The sequence below is a fragment of the Scatophagus argus genome, chromosome 14 (assembly GCF_020382885.2).
Source record: "Scatophagus argus isolate fScaArg1 chromosome 14, fScaArg1.pri, whole genome shotgun sequence".
NCBI lineage: Eukaryota > Metazoa > Chordata > Actinopteri > Scatophagidae > Scatophagus > Scatophagus argus.
In genome coordinates, this window is record NC_058506.1 from 1,375,993 (window position 1) to 1,398,972 (window position 22,980).

General features: G+C 40.6%; 4 protein-coding genes and 1 non-coding gene across 5 annotated transcripts; 1 reads left to right on the plus strand and 4 right to left on the minus strand.

Annotated features, from left to right (window-relative positions):
- Nucleotides 1-747: 747 nt before the first annotated feature.
- Nucleotides 748-12,959, minus strand: si:ch73-261i21.5 (zona pellucida-like domain-containing protein 1). Its single transcript, XM_046410733.1, has 11 exons — nt 11,135-12,959; nt 10,002-10,108; nt 9,282-9,508; nt 9,009-9,193; nt 7,075-7,147; nt 5,061-5,158; nt 4,742-4,822; nt 4,219-4,390; nt 3,783-3,900; nt 3,606-3,626; nt 748-1,478 (listed from the first exon to the last, which is right to left on the minus strand). The coding sequence occupies exons 1-11, from the start codon at nt 11,362-11,364 to the stop codon at nt 1,330-1,332; spliced, it is 1,461 nt and encodes a 486-aa protein (XP_046266689.1). The 5' UTR covers nt 11,365-12,959; the 3' UTR covers nt 748-1,329.
- An 876-nt stretch (nt 12,960-13,835) lies between these two features.
- On the minus strand, nt 13,836-14,589 carry LOC124070300 (histone H2B 5). The gene has a single exon (XM_046410078.1). It carries the CDS (start codon nt 14,520-14,522, stop codon nt 14,142-14,144), a length of 381 nt encoding a protein of 126 aa, XP_046266034.1. The 5' UTR covers nt 14,523-14,589; the 3' UTR covers nt 13,836-14,141.
- Nucleotides 14,590-14,765: 176 nt separating this feature from the next.
- On the plus strand, nt 14,766-15,633 carry LOC124070299 (histone H2A). Its single transcript, XM_046410077.1, has one exon. It carries the CDS (start codon nt 14,851-14,853, stop codon nt 15,235-15,237), a length of 387 nt encoding a protein of 128 aa, XP_046266033.1. The 5' UTR covers nt 14,766-14,850; the 3' UTR covers nt 15,238-15,633.
- A 1,213-nt stretch (nt 15,634-16,846) lies between these two features.
- Nucleotides 16,847-22,431, minus strand: LOC124070301 (heat shock cognate 71 kDa protein-like). The gene is made up of 9 exons (XM_046410079.1): nt 22,262-22,431; nt 20,849-21,060; nt 20,464-20,669; nt 20,227-20,379; nt 19,587-20,142; nt 19,268-19,470; nt 18,872-19,070; nt 18,565-18,797; nt 16,847-17,035 (listed from the first exon to the last, which is right to left on the minus strand). Exons 1-9 carry the CDS (start codon nt 22,414-22,416, stop codon nt 16,862-16,864), a joined length of 2,091 nt encoding a protein of 696 aa, XP_046266035.1. The 5' UTR covers nt 22,417-22,431; the 3' UTR covers nt 16,847-16,861.
- On the minus strand, nt 19,141-19,233 carry LOC124071321. The gene has a single exon (XR_006845328.1). It is a non-coding gene; the product is annotated as a small nucleolar RNA SNORD14 (small nucleolar RNA).
- Nucleotides 22,432-22,980: the final 549 nt, after the last annotated feature.

Consider the following 22,980-nt stretch of genomic DNA (forward strand, 5'->3'; position numbering starts at 1 on the left):
TGGCTGAAATACAAACATGGTAAACATTATTCTGAATATAAACTGCATATTACTGTTGTAGGTCTTGAGGCGGAGCTGGTTTTTGTTTTTTTGTTTGTTTTTTTATTTTACCTTTGAGCTTTAAACAGGAGTGAGAAGTTTAGCCTTTTTTTGATGGAACTGCTAAAAACTCAACATCTGGTTTTAGTAAGGGGTCACAATAAGGTTCATAACCTTATAAGTTTCAGAAAGGTTGCTGGTCACTGCAGGGGAATTATGATGTAATTTGAAATGTACAAGTATTAAGTGGAATGAATTGTAAATATTTAAGTACTACAAAATTACAGTATAGTAATTGAGTGATCTACTTGGTTATGTTCTTGCACTGCAGAAATGTGTGAACACACTGTTACAGACACGATGGCAAACCAGCATATTAAGAAAACAGCTTTTTTACAACTACATTTCAAATCTAAACATATCAGCTCATCCTTCATAGACCTCTGAAATGTGGCAATAGGCAGTAATTAATACAAAAGGGTTGGGAATCAGTGGTTTAACCTTTATTGCTTATGTTTTTTTATATATATATAATGAGGCTTGACATCACACTGTTCCCAGCACTACAGCAGATGCCGGGAGGTCAGTTCATCACCTGTGTGTCATGGACCATAACCAGATCCACTACAACCTCTGGACTTAGTGTGTTTCTCAGGCTTTACAGGGAGCCTAAGCTCTTTGTACAGCAGATTCTCAGCAGCGGAGAAATTAAAGAAACTCATTCTCAGATAATTGTATTAACAAACACTACTGCAAGCACTTATAAAAAATATGAAACAATATACCTTTATTACAAACACCAGTATAAAAGTATAGCATTGTATACATCAGTTTTGTGACATCTTTTAAAAGGACTGCAAGAAACTTAAAATTCACATAACATAATTTACGTTTTTTAGTTACGTTTTTGCTAAAAACCTTCAATAGTATTAGAAATACAAAAACCTCTGACCCATTAATAGATATAAAAGTATATAAAAAGCCTAAATGGGCTACCTATCACCCTGAGTATATAATGAAAACAAAAGTGCATGTATGGCACTGTTGTTTCTGTTGGCTGGAGAAGATTAATGCGATATCACTGAGGCACACCTAACTGTAATCATCATACTCTTTCAGATGCCTTCTTTACTTGTTTTTCTCTTTCAGGCTGAACGAACCCACTCAGGTTAAGAAGATAAAACTTCCTGGTATTGTGCTTATGCTTTTTCATGTCTCTTATGCTTATTTCAAGGAACCTGTATTGTATATTATAATACCAATGATTCATACAAAACCTGAATAAACACTTCAGGACAGAATTGTCTTGCTGAAGCTGACATTAGAGTTGTACATGTGGTAAACAACGAAAGCCACCAGAATAAGACAGATGGCTCCAACGACGCCTGCTACAACTGAAGCAGCCAGCACGCTGCTGTTCATGTGAGTGTGCTGAGCACCTGTGAAGGGAAGAGACACTAGGGATTAAACCATATAGAACAATGTATAGTTTGTATAGCGATGAGCATGTTGACAAGTGTACAATGTAATGTATGTATAACACGCATTAACTGGTAAGTCAGTTGGCTTCCCTGGTCGTACACATACAGAGGAAAGGTGTTTGTCATGCAGACTGATGGCTGAGAGATCCAGGCGTATCTTTCCTCAGCTACTTCTCCATCTAGTAGATATTCTGATCAGATCAGCTGGTTCAGCTGAGTCCTCTAAAGGGTGACACCTTCACCCACACCCTCCAATGCTCAGTGCAAGTTAGTTATTTTTCCAATCACACCCGCTTTAAAGCCAGGGCATTCTTCAAACAAACCAATCTGTACAACGTGCTGTAGAAATTTTGATACTGGAAAGGTCTGTGGCATGAGGGAATTTCAGATGCTGGTCTGGTTTAGACTGATGCCTTTATTCAGCAGTCATCCAGGAGGTGTGGAGGTGAGAAAGTATGTGAGAAAGTGCAACAGTGAAAGCCTTTGAGGAACTGTACAAAGGTGTGTGTTGTTATCCCTGTATGTACAATTCTTCACATCTTGCCCATGGATGTAGTAAGAGAGTCGTACAGAGTGCTGCCACTCACTGCCTTGTTGCAGTGAAAGGTCTGAGGGCCGAGTGAGAACATGCTGGGCCAGAAGCCAGAAAACTTTTTTTGGCTAGTGTGCCTTCCTGAAGGTGTCTGACTACCATTTTTAAGTGTGGTTTCCAGTTCTTGTTTTCCAGTTCTTACAAGACTCTTCTTAATAACTGTTATTTCGCCACACCTTCAAGTGTGGCTGTTTGGAACAGCTATATACTTTCTGGACCCACAGTTTGAGTCCAGACTCTGGCCTGTGGTTATGTTAGGGCAAATAAACAATTGGCTAAGGTTAAGGAAGGATCGGTTAAATGCGGATAAATGTTCTCAAAAGCACACGTTGTCACATCAGTGAATATTTTACTGATATGTTCTGAATCAACATTTTTACATTACGTTAAGATGAAACATATTTGCTGTTGCAGAGAGTGAAGCAGAACAGTAAAGTTGTTGGCCAGATAGTTGAACCATGGACTGAAACTCACTATAAAACTCTGTGAAGCTGAGAGGAGCTTCATATTCAGATGATAATTCTATGTAGAATCCTTGTCGCTGTGCTTTCATGTTGTCCGTCCATCCATCCATCCGTTTTCTATACTGCTTATCCATCAGGGTCGCGGGGGAGCTGGAGCCTATCCCAGCTGACTACGGGCGAGAGGCGGGGTTCACCCTGGACTGGTCGCCAGTCAATCACAGGGCCAACACACAAAGACAGACAACCACACACTCTCACACTCACACCTAGGGGCAATGTAGAGTAGCCAATTAACCTAATGTGCATGTTTTTGGTATTGTGGGAGGAAGCCGGGGTACCCGGAGAAAACCCACACACAGGCACAGGGAGAACATGCAAACTCCACATAGAAGGGCCCAGACCGGGATTCGAACCTGGAACCCTCTTGCTATGAGGCGACAGTGCTAACCACTGCACCACCGTGGCTTTCATGTTGTCATTTGTGTCAATGTTAGAAAAATATTGTTTAGAGATGTTTTATAACATAAGTAAGCAGTTTGAGTTCCTCTGTTCTCATCTTAATGCTTCAGGCACAAATATACTCCATCAGAACAGCTTATGGAATGGTTGAAAAAACTTCCTGAAGCCCATCCTTCTGATGTCAGAACTGGGGGAATTGAGTCCATAAATTCTGACACAATCTGAAATTCACACCCTTTGACTGGACAGCTATGCCAAAGTGAGAAAGGAGCTCTCTAAAGCACTCTTTTTCATTTGTCACACAGCTTTTTCTATCACTTAAGTGAACAACTGAGTGCGTCACTGCTTACCACAAACTGGCCTGCAGCAAAACAAGCCCCAGTTTCCCTTCACCAGGTAAGAGTTCATTGTCTGACCCTTCATTTTGCACCAGTTCACTCATACTACATCTTACTGTTCCATGTTAGCCTCAATAACTTGTGTCTGTATGATCAGGGTAAAAAATGACATTGTTCTTCTTGCCATCTGTTTTGATTTACAAGGATACAGAATAACTTAGCATATGCATACCTCCAGATGCCATCAGATACCCTGTGAGAAAACAAGAGAAACCTCTCAGTTCATTCTCATCTCATCTCATGCACGCTGATATCTGACTGGTGCTATTAAACAGTTATATAACCGTGTCTTCACTAGCTGAGTAGCTCAGAATAGTGAAGTGTCAACCAGAACTGTTCACATCCTCACCCTTGTCTCGACGGGTGATGATGGGGCCCGAGCTGACAGTGGCCATGTCACTCACTGTGGTGCCCTGTGTGTCGCTGGAGCTGCGTCGTCTTCTCAAACTGGGGCCAATGCTGCAGTTCTGCAGATGAATTGTGCAATTGTAACTCAGATTTGAACAAACAAACAAAAAAAGTAGCCTATGCTGTTAAAGTGTAATAGACTAACTGAGAAGTAGCAGTAAAAAAACAATTAAGAACCTTTCTGATTTCCATCATAGCTTTCCATGAAAACACAACAACTAGCGTACACTGAAACTGAATCTAGATCCATAGAGGGGTATCATTTGCGCAGTCTAGTGTCCTAAGCAATTGTGTTCATACTGGATGAACCAACGCCTGCACCTTTGTCTGCTGAAAGGTTTGCCAGATGAGTGTTGCTGCTGGAGGCAGAATCTGACCTGAATGAGGTTGGGGCAGAAGGAATTCACACAGAGTCTGGTGATGCAGTGAACATAGTAGGTGGAGAAAGTTGTTTCTGCGCTTTGGACAAAGCGGAAAGCTTCGAACGAGAAGCGGGCTTCCTGTTGCTCTCCGTTAACTCCCATTACTGTCTGGCCATCCCGGTTACATCTTGAGGAGGACAGATGGTGATTTTTCTTTGTTACCTACAACAGTCTAACAAAAATTCTGAGATTCCACTAGACTGAAACAGACTAATAATGCGGTCTTCCTCACTTTAAATTTTTTTTCATGCATAATCCAATTTTTTACATTTGCTTAACAAGAACACAGAGAAAAGGACTAAAGAAGGTTAGAAGGTTCATCTATTTGACTGTGTTGTATAATTGTTGAAAATTCAGTTCCTCTGGATAAAATGTCGTAAACAATAAACAACACGAGATACAGGTGAATGCTCAACATCTCTGTGTCAGAAAGCTTTGTATTTATTTCACTTTTCATTTTTGTAAGCCGATAACTCACCCAACAAACAGATCGTGGTAAGAGGTGTTGATGGGGAAGGGCGAGGCTGTGGCGTAACATCGGTCAAGGAGCACGTTGAATCTGTAAAGAAGAAGTTTTGTTTTTGGTCAGTCCTTTTTCTGTGTGCTTTTTTTGTGCTGTGACACTGGCACAGTTTTTGGCTAAGGGTTTCGGAAAAAATACTTACCTAACATTCGAGTACCAATTTTGTAATTGACATTTGGAAACAAAATATCAACGTGTTCTTTATTCATGTTTCTGAATTAAAAAAAAAAAACGTGTGTACTTCGGCTGCTAAAACTTTTGAAATGTGAATTACCTGTTAGTGAGATTGGATGCTTTCACTTCTACAAAGATCCTGGTCTTTAGCTCCAGACCTTCCGGAGGAATCTGCAGCTTGAAGGAGTAACTATTGTCCTTAAGGTCCAGTAACAGAAGAGAGGGAAGGATGTTGTTTAGATATGTGTTGGTCATTCGAGTTCCACTGTCAGTTTTAAATCAGGCTCAGCCTCAGGAGTGGCCAAACTGTTGAAGCTGTTGTCCAGACTCAGTGATCCTCAGTGTTCTAAAGGATAAGCCACTGGCCTCCTAAGCCAGGCATAGCGGGTTCAAGTCTCATTTGGAGTGAAAGTTAGTGAATTTCCCTACTGCAAAACTAATAAAGGCCTATCTTATCTTATGATGTACACCCATAACATTAGCATCTCTACAGAATATCATTCTCACCATTAGACACTTCAAAAGAGACAGAGGGGATAAAATATAACAAATAGTTCATGTTCTAGTTTTAATCCAGCAGGTTATCATTCATATTGAAAGAACCTCAAACAAGTTTCTTTTAATATGTTTTATAATTATAATGGGAAGAAAATTATAAAGACAAGCATAATTTTATAATCATTTCATGACCTGAAACTCTGAATCTCCAGTTCAGGGTTACTACAAATGTGGTCCCTGAGAACAAAAGTGAAAAAAAGTGAAAGGTGGTGCAGTGGTTAGTACTGTCGCCTCATAGCAAGAGGGTTCCAGGTTCGAATCCCGGTCTGGGCCCTTCTATGTAGAGTTTGCATGTTCTCCCTGTGCCTGTGTGGGTTTTCTCTGGGTTCTCCGGCTTCCTCCCACAATACCAAAAACATGCACATTAGGTTAACTGGCTACTCTAAATTGCCCCTAGGTCTGAGTGTGAGAGTGTGTGGTTGTCTGTCTTTGTGTGTTGGCCCTGCGATTGACTGGCAACCAGTCCAGGGTGAACCCCGTCTCTCATAGGCTCCAGCTCCCCCATGACCCTGAGGGATAAGCGGTATAGAGAATGGATGGATGTTTTCACAAGGAGAGTTCAGTGAAAAGGTTAACTCCAAAGACACAAGGAAGTCACTGGGCCCAGCCAGGACAACCCAGCACATACTGTAGCTCCTTGTTAAACAACAATGGTGTTGTTGCTTTTACACTAAGATTGTGTAAATTAGTGACCTTTAATGGAATTTGTAGGAGGATTTTGTTACTTTTGGACAGAGTCAGGCTAGCTGTTTCTGCTTTTTCCATTCTTTTTTTCTAAGCTAACGGCAGATTAGATTCACACACATCTACAACCCGGCTTGTGCTAGCTGTGATGCTGGGACCTGGAATGTGTGGCACATTTATGTACACTTAAACCTGGACTCCCACACTGTTAGTCAGGTAGTGATACATTTCAAGTCAACAGGCAGACTGGCTTGGAAGAGCTGAAGGGTGGACCATACCGTAGTAGGTTGCAGCAAATAATGGGAGTATGGCAGGGTCTTTATCCTCACATACATGTCAGCAGTTTTTGTGTAATTACTCCTACTACTGCCACAAGAGGGCAACAAAATTTCTGCGTTGCAGATTTAAATAATCACTGCAATTTTCAAAAAAGAACATCAAATTATGACTCATGGGAAGGCTGGATATTTAAGCTAACCTAGTTATAATTTGTATGTGACTGTTTTTAATTTTTTTCCACGTTGATGTATTTTTATTGCTGCGTATATAGGGATATATTGAACTGTACATCAAGGAGGATGATGGAAATATATCCTTGACATTTTAGTAGTTGTGTGTGATTTTAGATCCTCCTCTGTTTAAAGTCAACTATGCTAAACTGAACAGCTTTTGAGTTTGAGTCAGAGGAGAAACAGGTTAAGTTTAGCTTTTCTTGTGAATTGTTTCCTTGATTTAAATAAATGTGTTGTATTTGGAAGACATCTGCAGAGTAAGTAGTTGCCAATTGCCAATCCTTTTGTAACATTGAGCTGGACTTTTTTTTGGGACACTTAACATAGACCACCTTTGTGATGACTCCTCAATCTTCTTACCGAGTAGAGTCGCATGCTCAGTGTGCTGATGAAACTTCCATTATTGTCTTGGACTGCCAGGCTGACTCCAGATCTGTTTGACAAAAAAAAGAAAAAAAAATGTCAGCAACTGGAAGCCATTACGGAAAAACCCAAGTCCTCAAAAAATAGGTCATCTTTCATCTGATACACAAGGGAACAGCACACCAAGGTACGACTCAAGCCCTATGAAGCCAGACAAAAAACTAACACACACCTTTGGGTGTACTTTGGGAGTACTTTGTGTGCTCCATGGGGTGTCATCAATATGAAAACTTGATACTTTATTGTTTTTAATTCATCTTTTTTTAAGACACGTGTGAGTATGAAATAAAAAAACACAAGACCAAAGAACGTCGATATCAAACAAAAACAGCTGCTGTGCACGTAAACTTTGGAGTCACTGACATGATTAACTGGGAAATGTGCCTTCTCTTCACACAAACATATTGTATAACAGGAGATTAGAAAAATGACTTCATCTTTCTTTCCAGAGCTGCATTTCACATCTATACTGCCCGTTTCTATTGACTGAATTTGACACATAACTATTAGTTTAATATCCCTCATCTTATTGCCATGTCAGCATGATAGTAAGAGATTTACAACTAAACCATCATCAATAATTTGCATAAGAATTGTCTGTTGTATCAAGACTATTTCTGAGATTGATGTTTAAAGGTATATTATGCCGTCATCATATGTTAGTCATCTTATGGCGCTCTAGGAATGTATGGTGGTGTCTGTATCTGTAGGAACCCTGTGCTTGGGCTCCATTTTCTTATTTTCTTTGGATTTTGCTGTATGCAGGAGCTTTTTGGGCGGCAGCTTTTGGGCAACATTGTGTACCTTCCAGACCCTCCAGCCAATAACGGAGTGCAAGGTTGAGAGTCTATGAAAATGTAGTGACCATGTTACATTGCTGTTTCCATCTGTCTCCTCTGTTCTCCTTCACAGATGTATGAAAAGCTTTAATTAGGTAAGATTCCAAACTGTAGGGAGCTTGGGATCATTATAGATGTGACCATTTAAGTGGTTTAATAATTTTAAAACAGCAATACTCTAGAAATCAAAAACTTCTCTGAGGAAATGAGCTACTGTTGACCTTTCAACTACTAGAAAGCTCGGCTTTTACTGGTTTGGCTGGCATTTAGTAGGAATTTTTTCAAGGGAAGTTCCCTTAACTGAGTGTCTGAACGGGGAGCAGGGAGGAGGGCCTGTTTATGTACACTGTGGAATGGGATGCACTTGTGTGTCTGTTTGACTTAGGGTGGGGCTGAACTACACAAACTCACACAGAGCAGAGAGCCCAACAGCGGATAGGATGGCTACATTCACGCAATGCAACACTGTGCATTGCGTGAATGTAGCCCAACAGCGGATAGGATGGCTACATTCACGCAATGCAACCCTGTGCAGCAAAGGTGTCGGTGCATTTATTTGCGCTTCAGAACATGACAGCTTTACATTGAAGACTGATTATCAGTTGACTCATCCATATTTCACTGTTTGATGTGTGAATGACCAATCTATTTATCACCCTGTAAGACCTTGGCTTTTGATGTGCTGAATCTCTGGAGAAGAGAAGCTCAGTGGATTGAGGGCTCTAAAATTGCCCAAACCTTTTAAAAAGTTCTCCTGGGGGAAATGTACAACTGATCAGGCAATTTAATGAATTATGATCCTGTCAAATGCTGAAATATTACCAAATTAAATGATAATAGAAAAGACAATTGCTGACTCAACCATGGAATCACTGAATCACTGTGGGTATCAGACTAGTCAGCCAGTTCTTCTTATGCCTGTTCCAAACTAGACACATAAATTGTTCTACATGATAAAACTTCCTATATGATAGAATATTTTGGGCGTGGAAAAAAAAAAACATGTACTTTAAAACTTCAAGTGTCACTTACACGCTCATCTGAGTATTGTTGACCAGGTACTGCAGTGGATAGTGACAGGAGAACCTGTACATCACCTCTTGATGATAGGTGATGGCTTCCGTGCTGGGGTCCTCAGAGCAGACCATGCCTGAGATGGTGATGTACTGGACATTAGAGAAGTCGGCAAACTGTCCAGTACCCACCTCCTCGCTGACCTTTGAGGAAAAAGCGATTGAGTGTGTTGAGTAAGAATCTGTTGTGTGAGTGTCATCTGCTGTGTGTTTTCAAATTGAGATAACCTACTGTCAGCTCATTGGAGCAGGAAGAGACTCCCTGCTCTGTGATGGCGAAACTGAACTTTACAACGGGAGGGTCAGCCGTCCAGTCAGGAGTCCCTATACACTGCTGTTTTGAGTGCTCTGAGTTGAGGGCCAGCAGTGACTCATTGTATCCATTAAAATAGATGGGACACAGAAGAATCCTGAGGTCCACTGTCTGGGAGCCACAGATGACCTCAATGTCCGAGTTCTCTGAAGAGACCAAGAATGAGACCTGAGTCAAAATTAAGCAGTTTTCTGTATTTTCAGATAAATGTGTCAGGACATCAAACTACTCTAAGGTTACCATCTTGTCACCATTTTTACCTTATACCTTTTACCTATAGCTATATTTATACAAATGCATATTATGAATGCAAATCAGCAACAAAAGCATCATGTAATTGAGAATTCAGAATATTAATTCATGTGTCTGCATGAAAACAATACCTTGATTCAGCTTCTTTTACCTTCTACTGTTAAATATAAGTCAACAAGCTCCATTCAAGTGCCGTCATTCCTAAACTTGTAACATACCTCACCTCAGAGATAAAGACACACTCCTCAGATAGCCTGGCTGTCAATGTGCTACTGGGTTGCAGAAGAAAGAGAGGTATGAAAGGAAGAACAGTAGGGGGAGGAGGGGAAGTCACGACACCAGGTGGATGAAAGGGATAAGAGCACTGATGATGACACTTTCACTGACCTGGACTTCTGAATGTGGAGTGTCCAATGCAGACATTTTGACCTTGGGTGAGAAGGAGTGTGGCAAGTTGATAAGTAAGAAGGGCCAGCCACATTGTCTTCCAATTGCTGGGAGAAAAACAGATGACAGCAATCAGAAGTGGATCATGTAAAAGAGTAATATCTATCTATCTATCTATCTATCTATCTATCTATCTATCTATCTATCTATCTATCTATCTATCTATCTATCTATCTCTTGCTCTCTCTATCTCTATCGCTCTTTCTATATACATATGTATATATTCAATTTCAATTCAATTCAGTTTATTTATATAGCACCTTATACAATCAAAATTGTCTCTAGATGCTTTACAGAGACCCAGAGCCTGAACCGACCCCCGACCCGACTCACAAGGGAAAACTATCCTGCTGATTGTCAGCTGGGTGAAGGGGGGGAAAAGAGAGGACAGAAGAGGTAGACAGGACAGAAAGGATGAAAGAGAGAGAGAGAGAGAGAGAGAGAGAGAACGAAACATACATGCAATAAACATCAAACATTACAAATGACTAATATGACAGGTTGTTATAATTGGAATTCTGAAGAATATGTATTGTATGTATTTGTCTTTACATGTGTACATAGTGTAAACATAATCCTACATCAAGTCTTCAAACAGAGGATACTGAGGAAGGATTATACAGAAGAATAAATATAGTGAAATAAATAAATATGATGTTAATCAGGGGCAGATAATATATGTGAATGAGCCCTACACGTGATTTAAAATGATAGTTTCAAGGACTCCATTAATTACTCTGGGTGTGTGATACTAACTCATCCTGGAGAAGAACCCAAGTGTTAGTGGAATCAAAAGGATTTATTAGGTTAATTTTTTTTGCTGTAAGCTGTGCAGTAAGATCAGATTTAAGAGAGGTATAGAAAGTACAATTTTACTGATAATAGTAAGCAGCAGTACAGACCTTTGTGGGGTGGCTGTGTGATACATCAGATTTCAACTTAGAACAAATAAAAAATCATGATGCTCTTATAAGCAATAAGGAAAATCAACAATAAACAAGAATAAACAAAAACAATACTGCATGCTGTGAGAGCTGTCTTTGTGCAAAAAGCCTCAGAGAGTTATTTCTTACCTTGTGTGGACAGACGAGTATTGCCCCATCTCAGTGAATCTTTTCTGTGTCTGCTTGTGGGCCTTCATTACTTCATGATTTATACTGGCCTCCTTTCCAGCTGAAAGGAGTTCACAGGAAGCCCACTGAGAAGAAAAGGAAAGGTAACAGAGCAACACAAGCTGATTGGATCCAGCCAACAGATCATTTGACAGACATGGAACAATGGGTGAACCCATATGGAGTATCATTGGTCAGGTGGAGGATTATGTCAAGAGCTACATTGTTCCCTAGATCATGTCTCTACGGATTCTATTTAAGAATGAAAATAAGGAAATCAAGAGGAATACAATTACTACAATTGCTATTTGGGTTTAGACAAGACAGACTTTCCGTTATTTCTTTTGATGATCCCTTTATATTGACAAGACATAATTATTAGAGCTATCTGAAGTTTTTTCTTACAACTCAGTTGGTCACAGACATAATAAGATCATTTTAACTTTACAAAAGTACAGCAACCAAGCATATACAGTCAGAACCAAATCCCCAGGAAACTATAAAACCCCTAAATATCTGAACCTCAGGCGTCCTATCTTGAAGAAATTACATAACCAATGTACTGATAACCTCCTGAATTGTTTCAGAACCTAAAACAAGCCATGTTATGAATTCTGCCCCACTTCAGCGTCCATTTTTTTTGTCACATCCCCCCAATTTTGCCACGGGCTACCACTCTTTGGAAATTAGGTCTCCTACACAGCACCTCACACCTGGAGAGAAAGGCACACCCTGCCAAACAAAACCTTTGACAGCTGTCACCTGAACCGTGAATCCCCCCCCCGCCCCTCAGATCCCCTCCAGGAACCCTGAGACCTGATCCAAACAATGGGGTGGAGATGGGCTTACACAGAGCTCAGCATTAAGTCAGAGTCCTGTCTTATCCCATTCAGCAGCCGTAAGTGTACCTGAGTGGGTTATTAGCAACCTCTCAGATCTGCTTTTTCTTCATCCCGGGCGCTAAAGCTTGAGGGGGACATAATGTTTGCACAAACACAACGTTTAGATGTTTCTACGTCACAAGAATTTCCTCTCTCATGAACCATGTTCTATTCTGTCAAATCTGGAGCAGCTGCTATATGTTTGTCCTAGAGCATTCAGTGATGGAGAAAGTACTCAGATCTTTTACTTTAGCAAAAATACAAATATCACATTGTAAAAATACCCCATTGCAAGTACAAGTCCTGCATTAATTAAGTAAAAGTATGTCAGAATAATCAGGAAAAGTACTTTAAATATCAAAAATGAAAGTACTCAGTGCAGTATAAATGTCCCATGTGACTATGTATACGACATCATAAGTTCATTATGACTCATGCATTGAAGTAAAAGTACAATTTTAGAGTTTGAGAGTGAAGCTTATTCCGATCTATTTTGTATGGGACTGTAACTAATGATTACTTTTGTTCTGAATTAATCTACTTATTATTTTTTCCATTTATTGAATTTTTTTGTTCCGTTTGTGTTAATAAAACTACATGGAAAACAGCCGAACAGCAGAGAATTGTCACATTTTGGAAGCTGAAACCATGAAATATTTTTACAAGAAAAATGACTGAAGAGATAATCTAAATAGTTACCAATTAAAATTTTGCCATTGAATAAATTATTCATTTCTTGTACGTTTTCATGTTTTGTGTGCAAAAAATTTAATTCGTAATGGAACTAATAACTAAAGCAAATAAATCCAGTGAAGTAAAAGGTACAATATTTCCCCTCTGAAATGTAGAGAAAAAACACAGTGCTACGTAAAGAACATACTCATAGGCCTATCTTAAATGTATACTTAAGTGCAATGCTTTAGTAAACAGTACTTTGTGACATTCCACCAATTAGAATATTTGATTGATTTTTGAAAAGTTACAAAAATCCATCTGGTCAATAAGTAGAGTAGGAATCAGTAACAGACTCAGCTGCTAAACAAAGACTTTGAACTTTCACTTGTAATGGAGTATTTCTAAATTTTGCCATTTCTACTTTTACTTAAGTACAAAACCTGAGTACTTCTACCACCTTTTGTCCCAAACCACCTGTAATGATGCCTCAGGGGGCTTTACAGTCTTCAGACACCCTATGTCCTGAGACCCTGTACACAGACTGACACTATGGACTTTATCCAAAAAGTACACAGCAATTCAATTAGGTTCTTCTTTAGTGGGGGTGGGGCATTCTGCTTCATTCAGATTCATTTATTCCAGTAAATGACTTATGTTCAAATTATGAGAAGATGTTTAATTCAACAAGTTCCATTTATCACCACTTTTATAGCCCCACCCCCCATTATGAACTTTAATTTTAAACCTTGAGTTACCGCTCAAAAGCCTAATGAAGGCAACTCTGAACCACTCTGGACTGAACAGCTGGTTTTGAGTTCAACACTCGCATTACATGTACGTGTCTCATGATAACTCAGAACCTGCACCCTTTTCCCCCACATCAAGCCACCATTTGGTGTCGCTCCATTCCAGCACGTCTGGGCATTTAATATTCCCCCCAATGGCCTCACTAGTTAATAAGAATCTCCTGAGCAGAGGTAAAAGTGAAACTATCCCTGTAAATCCCAGCAATCTCACTATGTGCTTTTAGAGTGATTCATCAGCTGAGACATTAAAATCAGCCTCACAACTGTCCAAAGCAAGACACGTCAATTTAAGAGCACCAATTTACATTCGTTCTTAATTTATTAAATTTTTGTTAAAAACGTTACACAGCTTCAAAAAACAAAAAACAAACAAACAAACAAAAAAACTGAAACACAGTTAAAACAAAATGGCAGGCTGCAGTTCCAAATCTCTAGACATTCAACATAAGGCCTGGGTTCAACTGGCATTCCTTCTCTTCGAAAACCGGTAATGGTGCAAAATCACAAACGCCGTCTTGGTGAGTAAACACCCGACACAGTGCAGGAGGATATACATTGCGCCCTGTGGGGATTTCATGGCTGTTACCCCCTCCTCGTACAGAGCCTCTATTTGGAGCTGGTGTACTTGGTCACGGCCTTGGTGCCCTCGGACACGGCGTGCTTCGCCAGCTCGCCAGGTAGCAGCAGGCGGACGGCGGTCTGGATCTCTCTGGAAGTGATGGTGGATCTCTTGTTGTAGTGCGCCAGGCGCGACGCTTCCCCGGCTATGCGCTCGAAGATGTCGTTGACAAACGAATTCATTATGCCCATGGCCTTGGAGGAGATCCCGGTATCTGGATGCACCTGCTTCAGTACCTTGTACACGTAAATAGCATAGCTTTCTTTCCTGCTCTTGCGGCGCTTTTTATCTCCTTTCTTTTGGGTTTTAGTCACGGCCTTCTTGGAGCCTTTTTTGGGAGCCGGGGCTGATTTTGCAGGATCAGGCATTTTCTCTTTCGCTTAGACGTCGATGATACGTCGAGAAGGTACACCGCTCATGATACCGCCTTTACGCAAGTCCCTTACTTATAACATGGCTGTGCAAATGACTGTGCTCTATCCCTTCTCTGTGATTGGAACACTCTTCAACAGAGGACAGTCATGACCGGCGAACGCGCTGCACCATTGGCTCGTGCGTTTCAGTTTCACTCGGCCAATCGGAGAAGCCTTTGCGGTTTATATTCCTTTACTCACATATATTACGTAAAGGTCCAAGCTCTTCCATCAAGAGATTGGGAGGTACTACGCTTGATCGATATAATCATTTTTAACGACCATGTCTGGTAGAGGGAAAACCGGAGGCAAAGCCCGAGCGAAAGCCAAGTCCCGCTCCTCTCGAGCCGGACTCCAGTTCCCGGTGGGTCGCGTCCACAGGCTACTGCGCAAGGGTAATTATGCGGAGCGCGTCGGCGCTGGGGCTCCGGTGTATCTGGCGGCCGTGCTGGAATATCTGACTGCTGAGATCCTGGAGTTGGCAGGTAACGCGGCCAGGGACAACAAGAAGACTAGGATCATCCCCCGGCACCTCCAGTTGGCTGTGCGCAACGACGAGGAGCTCAACAAGCTGCTGGGAGGTGTGACCATTGCTCAGGGAGGAGTGCTGCCCAACATCCAGGCTGTCCTCCTGCCCAAGAAAACTGAGAAACCGGCCAAGAGCAAGTAAAAGACTCCTCGTAGGCCCGGATGAATCCGGGACAAAGGGTTCACTCGGAACCAGCCACTTTTTCATATCAGTGTTCGTTTTTTTTTGGATAAGCGACCTTTAAGATAAGGGACGGTGTTTGGTGTTGCTGTTTCTATTAAGACATACTCGCTTCTCATCGGGACTAATCACAAACTGCTCAGTCGCTGCCCTTGTTGGTGCTGGAAAATGGAGGCGCTCTCGATCAGCTGGGGATGATGAAGGCCGTGGGGGGAAAAATAGTTCTTTAATGTGGACCATTTTTGTGGGGAAGGATTGTTTTAGTGTTGCAGTGCTGCTAAAAAAATGTGCAAAATTGTTGTATTTATGTCATGTTTCAATAAATCTCTTGTAGCCTTTTGGCACACGGCAAATACATTCCGTCTTTATGTTTGTTGTTCTCATCCGGGGTATTCGCTCTTCGTCTTTGTGAGGGAACAAACGACACTGAGGCCTGGATGTGCTGCAGATTTTCCTGTCTCTCTCTCTCTCTCACACACACACACACACACACACACACACACACACACACATTGTGCACTCCACTTTTGTGGTCTGCTCCAGAATTGAGTGACGTCAAGGAAAACAAAAGAAATTAATGTTTCTGCTCAAGATTTATACAGTTTTGGTTCAGTGATGGTTGTTTGTAGCACACTCACATGGTCATCTTTATATGTACTGATACGTTGATGTAGAGCCCAGTGGCAGTATATTGAGCTAATGGTGAATTTTGCAGTATATTTTTCTTACCTCTTGTTTTTCATATAATATAAACAGCCAAAGTTGGATTGAACATAATTGGAATGTGAATATGGCCCTTATTTTTATTATTCATTAAGAATCAGCAAAGGTATTTATCGCATTTCCTTGGGAATCCTTGTCTTGTAGTAGGATTATTCACCAACAAAGCAAGTGAACATTTTTATTGCATCTCATCAGTGCTGTTATTTTCTAACTGTCCATCCTTTGGGCTCCCAGAGTTATGTAATTATGAAACTATGACATCTATGAACAAGCAGATGAAAATACAGATGTCAAGGCTTGGATTGCATCTTTTCAGCAGTTACTGTAGAGTATTTCAGAATATTTAGATTCAGCAATAGAAATTGTACTATAATACAATTCTGAAAATAAAAGGTACAGTTTTACATTATTAGGATACAGTTTTTAAAGAGAATGTTAATAAAATAGTATTTTACAACAAATACTAACTATATTTGTCTTGATGCAGTGTCTTTTCAATTCAGCAGTCCAGTATGTTGTTTCCCAGAATCACAGAAACTTAGAGCAAAAGCAAAGGCATGTGACTCTTCATATTTCAGTCTAAGGTCTTAGTTATTTCATTATTCATCATAACTAATGTAAAATGTTCTTATGTTTACAATAAATTCAAAGTTCACTGGAAGACTCTGTGTGTTTGGCACATGAGCACAAAGCAGCGTGAAAACAAATGTCGAGACACATGCTTCAGTTATAATCTACTGTTCTGGGCTCAAACATTGTGTAGAATGCACAAATGTGTTTTCTTCACAGTTTGTATACGGTCAAACATCATATACCGTCATCATATATCTGGGAAACTTCATGCTTGTTTGGTATTCAGGGATTAATCAACTTCTTCGATGGTTGGTCCAGAGGATGCTCCGCTGGTGGGAGCAGCACCAGCTCCAGGGAAGCCTCCTGGCACGCCTCCAGCACTCTGGTACAGCTCGGTGATGATGGGGTTACAGACTTTTTCCAGTTCCTGTTGCTGGTGTTCATATTCATCCTTCTCTGCAGTCTAGTACAAAGAAATCAAATCACATATTTCAATATTCAGAAGGAATTACGTGACACTTTAAATGTTCAGCTTAAGCTCTGTTATTGTTGTAACACAGATGAGGATAATGTAGCGCTACGAAACACTAGTGACTACACATGAATTTATTATTCTCTGATTAAATGATTTAAATATTCATGTGGCTAAGGACATATGTGAACCTGTTAAATCTTACATCCTCTATGTAATGCTGTCTGTACTAATTGCATCTTAGTAAATTATCTGCTAATATGTTGAAAACATTAGCACGAGTAAATCATAACTGTTAGCACAACCATTGTTTGTATGTATAGACCCTCATTCTACCAATGCTTTACGGTGCACAAATGCTCTGAATTACTTACAAAAAAGCAACTTTTATTAACATTGAGAAATAAAAGCATGAGGCCTTGTCGTAAAAATGCCATACAACTTCAAATCCAGTAGATGGTAGTAAAGATCAATAGTAACAAAACATAGCCAATTGTAGAGATCCAGAGACCCCATATCACAATCCACATTCACAGGTATCAGTAATCCTCTAAGGTAGCCTACACATGTAGCTGCTCAAACTTCACACAGAAAGCAGTTGTTATGAAACAGTGGGCTCAATAGAGAATCGCTACAACTGTAACACTGCCACAATTTTAACAGCGCTTTTTTTGTCAAACTAAGTTGTGATGGAAATGGACAAAATACACTATACTTCACATTATAAGCATAGATTATAAGATTGGTATTTCAAATCAGGTTTTTATGCTAATTTGTGACTCAGATTTGTTTTTGTTGTTGTCGTTGTTGTTTTTGTGTGTGAATACGATATATAACATGGAATCTGATCTTTTCAATTCTGATTTCAGCCACTGATCTTGAATCAGATTTGTATCTGATTCCTCTTATGTAACTGTGTGAACAGTCAGATCAGAATTCTGTTTTTCCCCCATAGGGAATGTTCACGTCACAGTTACAACTGTCAGCTGTGGTGGACAAAATCAAATGTAGAGGATAGCAGCAACAATGACTGTGACACAGGAGGTTGCAAATCAAAATATGTATGAGAAGATGCATCAGTCAAAGTCCTTTTTTGCCTTCTGGACCTCAACATGAAAAGCTGACAGATCTTAACCACATTAACATCATGGCAACAAACCACTCAAGAAATGAATACTGCACCACTAATTTAATAATTCTGGTAATGGACTGTTGTGCCAGTAGACTTTTCTGTTGTTCAGCATTGGAGCCATGGTACAGATCTGTTCACACTGATGTCAGATATGGGTTGCATAATATAAAGATGAATGTGAACATAGTTCTAATAGTTTTAGAAATACAGCCAGACATAGAGTGGTTGTGCTTACAGATTTGCACATCATAGAAGAGTGGACAACAGGCCTTAGGTCTGTGCTGACCAAGTGCCATTCTACCTATTTCTGAATTTGATTAGGAGAATAGAGATACTGATAAACCTATGGGTTTTTTGTTATATATTAAGTATCGACACCATTTCCCACCTGGTTCTTGTCCAACCAGCTGATGACCTCGTTGCACTTGTCCAAAATCTTCTGCTTGTCGTCATCACTTATCTTGCCAGCAAGTTTTTCGTCCTCCACAGTTGACTTCATGTTGAAAGCATATGACTCCAGGCCATTCTTTGCAGCCACCTTGTCACGTTGAACATCATCTTCAGCTTTATACTTCTCAGCTTCCTGAACCATGCGTTCAATGTCCTCCTTACTGAGACGACCTGGAAGAAAATTGCAAAGTCAGAAACTGTGGCACAGCACATCTGATACTGTGCTCAAAGTCAACTCAACTCACCTTTGTCATTGGTGATGGTGATCTTGTTCTCCTTGCCAGTGCTCTTGTCTACAGCAGAGACATTCATGATGCCATTGGCATCAATATCAAAGGTCACCTCAATCTGAGGAACGCCACGTGGAGCAGGAGGGATGCCCGTCAGCTCAAACTTGCCCAGCAGGTTGTTGTCCTTCGTCATGGCACGCTCACCTTCATATACCTGTTGAAGTATGCAGGGTTAGCAGACAATCACGACATCTACAGCAATCTACAGCTCTGTCAACTTCATTTCGCTCAGACATCCAAGGAAGGTCAGGGCCATCTTTGGTCTTGCAACCTCTGGTGGAAACTACGAATGGCAGGAATAATCATCATCATTGCGAAACTGAAACTGGTACAATATGCTATTGAGCTTACCTGGATGAGCACACCAGGCTGGTTATCAGAGTAGGTGGTGAAGGTCTGCGTCTGCTTGGTGGGAATGGTGGTGTTACGTTTGATCAGGACAGTCATGACGCCTCCAGCAGTCTCAATACCCAGGGACAGAGGGGTGACGTCCAGAAGCAGCAAGTCCTGCACATTCTCAGACTTGTCACCAGACAAGATGGCTGCCTGGACAGCTGAAAAGAAGCGTGACTGGTTAGATTTTGATAAAAGACAAACGAAGTTTCATTTTGAAATTTATTTCAGGAGTTCTAATCAGGTGCTTGGTTTGGATAAGAGGCTCTAAACTTACCAGCTCCATAGGCCACAGCTTCATCTGGATTGATGCTCTTGTTGAGCTCCTTTCCATTGAAGAAATCCTGGAGCAGCTTCTGGATCTTGGGGATACGGGTGGAGCCACCAACCAACACAATGTCATGAATCTGCCCTTTGTCCATCTTGGCATCACGGAGGGATTTCTCCACAGGGTCCAAGGTGCCACGGAAGAGGTCAGCGTTGAGCTCCTCGAAGCGAGCCCTGGTGATTGAGGTGTAGAAGTCAACTCCCTCATACAGAGAGTCGATTTCAATGCTGGCCTGGGTGCTGGAAGACAGGGTGCGCTTTGCCCTCTCACAAGCAGTGCGCAGACGACGAACAGCTCTCTTGTTGTCGCTGATGTCCTTCTTGTACTTGCGCTTGAACTCAGCAATGAAGTGATTGACCATGCGGTTGTCGAAATCTTCCCCACCAAGATGAGTATCTCCAGCAGTGGACTTGACCTCAAAGATACCGTCCTCAATGGTCAGGATGGACACGTCAAAGGTGCCTCCACCAAGATCAAAGATGAGAACGTTCCTTTCAGACCCAACCTGGATAATAAGACAACTTTGAGCAGAGCTATCAGAGTTGGGAGTTCATAAATCATGGTACATCTACTATGACCTAAATCTCACCTTCTTGTCCAAGCCATAAGCAATAGCTGCTGCTGTGGGCTCATTAATTATTCTCAACACATTTAGACCAGAGATAGTTCCAGCATCCTTGGTTGCTTGGCGTTGAGAGTCATTAAAGTATGCAGGTACTGTGATAACAGCATTCGACACAGACTGAAAACATGAAGAGAAGAATTTTAAGTGTACTGTGGCAGTACTATAGATAGTTTTTAACATGTTATTATTTTGGGAATTTACCTTTCCAAGGTAGGCTTCAGCAATTTCTTTCATCTTTGTCAGCACCATGGAGGAGATCTCTTCTGGGTAAAAGGTTTTGGTTTCACCTTTGTATTCAACTTGCACTTTAGGGCGTCCACTATCACTGATTATATTGAATGGCCAGTGCTTCATGTCAGACTGAACTACTGGGTCCTCAAATCGTCGACCAATCAAACGTTTAGCATCTGTAATTTCAAGGAGAAATTGAAACCAATACCCTTTTTGCTGTTTGTTACATTTAAGTTACATTTTCACATAATATTAACCCGTGATAATTAATTTATTCATTGAGTGATCTGAAAGTCATAGCACAAAGTCTTTGGGATAATTGTTTCATAATTGATTCAGACTACTGTAATCTTACCAAAGACCGTGTTGGTGGGGTTCAGGGCAACCTGATTCTTCGCTGCATCTCCGATCAGCCTCTCACTGTCTGTGAAGGCCACATAGCTGGGTGTGGTCCTGTTGCCCTGGTCATTGGCAATGATCTCAACTTTGCCATGTTGGAACACACCAACACAGGAGTAGGTGGTCCCAAGATCGATGCCAACTGCTGCTCCTTTGGACATGATTGCTCTGATAAAGTAAAACAATTCAGAGTTACAGTTATTCCAGCAGGGGGCAATGACAGTCACTGAAGTCTGCATATATTAACGTATTTATCAAGTAGGTTTAAGATTAGTATCCTACAATTATTGCATGTGAGAAATGAGATTCCTAAACCCCAACATTGTGATCGCTTTCAATTTTAAAAGTAAACACTATCAGTCTTAGGATGCCATTTCTGCTTTATACCTTTAATTGGGGCATTTAGTGAGCACAGAATTCTCACGTCTCTTTAGCCCGTACCATGATGGATAATGTGATGTAATAAAATTGCATAGATCGGATGGCAGTGGAAAGCTGCCGCCTTTGTTTGTGTAAATACAGTATATTTCGTACTGACAGTTCGGAGGGTGGCTTTGGGCAACTTATTAAAAAGGCCATATGTAAATGTCTTTGGTCACATACACTAGTAAGGAATCCCTACAAAAACCATCATGCATTCTACATTTGTTTATGTAATAGTTGATGAAGTATATTCTTGAGTAGACCAGGAATGTGGAACCTGCAGGGCAATGTGTGCTACAACACCAGAGAAGATTCTGCAGCATCATGCTTTAGTGTTATTCAAACTGCTGAACCCCGGACCATTAGGGGAACACAGGCACATATACTGTCCCCACCACCAGTGACTGCAGGATAAAGTTGTACTGCTGCAGTATCCATCTGGTCCCACATCTCTGACTGACAGTATTCTCAAAGTCATACCATTATAGTTTATTAATACCTTAAATACAAATGATCATCTTTATCATTTTTGTCATCATATCACATATTGCATCACAGGAATAAAGTGTGTAAATGAAGACAAAGTAAGCACACAAGTTCATTAGCGACAGGGACAATAGCTATTTTTAAAACCAATAAACTAACACCTGTGACATTCCCTTGCTCAATGAAACAAAATGTGATTTATTAAAATAATAAGAACTATGTGATATCTGTTTTTGTTTTTATAGACATAATCATGGAATATGCTTCTGAATGAATGTGCTGCTGTGACAGAAAGGAAGATAAACATTAATACTATCACTATAAATTTACTATTTACTGCCACAGACAAAGATAGTAGCCTGCATAAGATGTGTGGTCAGTGTTATTTGGTGGTAAGAAGTAAAACTGCACATATAAGGGTTGACATGAGTAATCCTGCTGAGAAATATTCTCATCCTACCTTGGTGATGCTGTGTCTTTGGACAGCTGCAATACAACTCTCTCCTTCACCAGATGAATACTGGCAGAGAATGCTGGCTTTACTGCTTCAGTGCAAGCTTCCCAGTGTTCTGTCAGCCAATCAGCGCACAGAACAGCAGTGAGCTTCCAGCACATTCTGTCTCAGTCTTCACCTTCCTTCTAAGCTGTAGACCTCTGATTGGTTAAATCCTGACAGCTGAAAAAAAAGGCAGAATAAAGTGAGATTACAGACAGAAATAGCTGGAGAGAGTTCTCGGACTTTCCTCAACATATAGAGGGGGTTTTAGTAAGAGGTAAGTCGTCCAGAGAACAAATAACTCTCACTATTTAACCTAACTTAACTGACTACTCCTTCACAAGTCAAGCTGCACATATAATATTAATGTGCAGTTGAAGTTACAATTGAAATTATATAAAAATGTAGCGGCACAATGCTGCTACATCATTATGTAACATCCTGCAGTCCTTTTCATCTTTTACAAACATTATTTGATATAATGACAAAACACTACATTTTAATTGACAGATATGCTTGTTTAAAAGGAATCTTCTCTCAGATGTGTTTCACCTAAAACTACAATGGCTTGAAAACAGTTGGTTCAGACTGGTCTGCTTCCATATTACTTAGCCAGTCCGAAAGTTTCTAAACTTAAATGCAACCCTTCTACAGGGCAATCGAACAGAGGTAATGAAAGAACA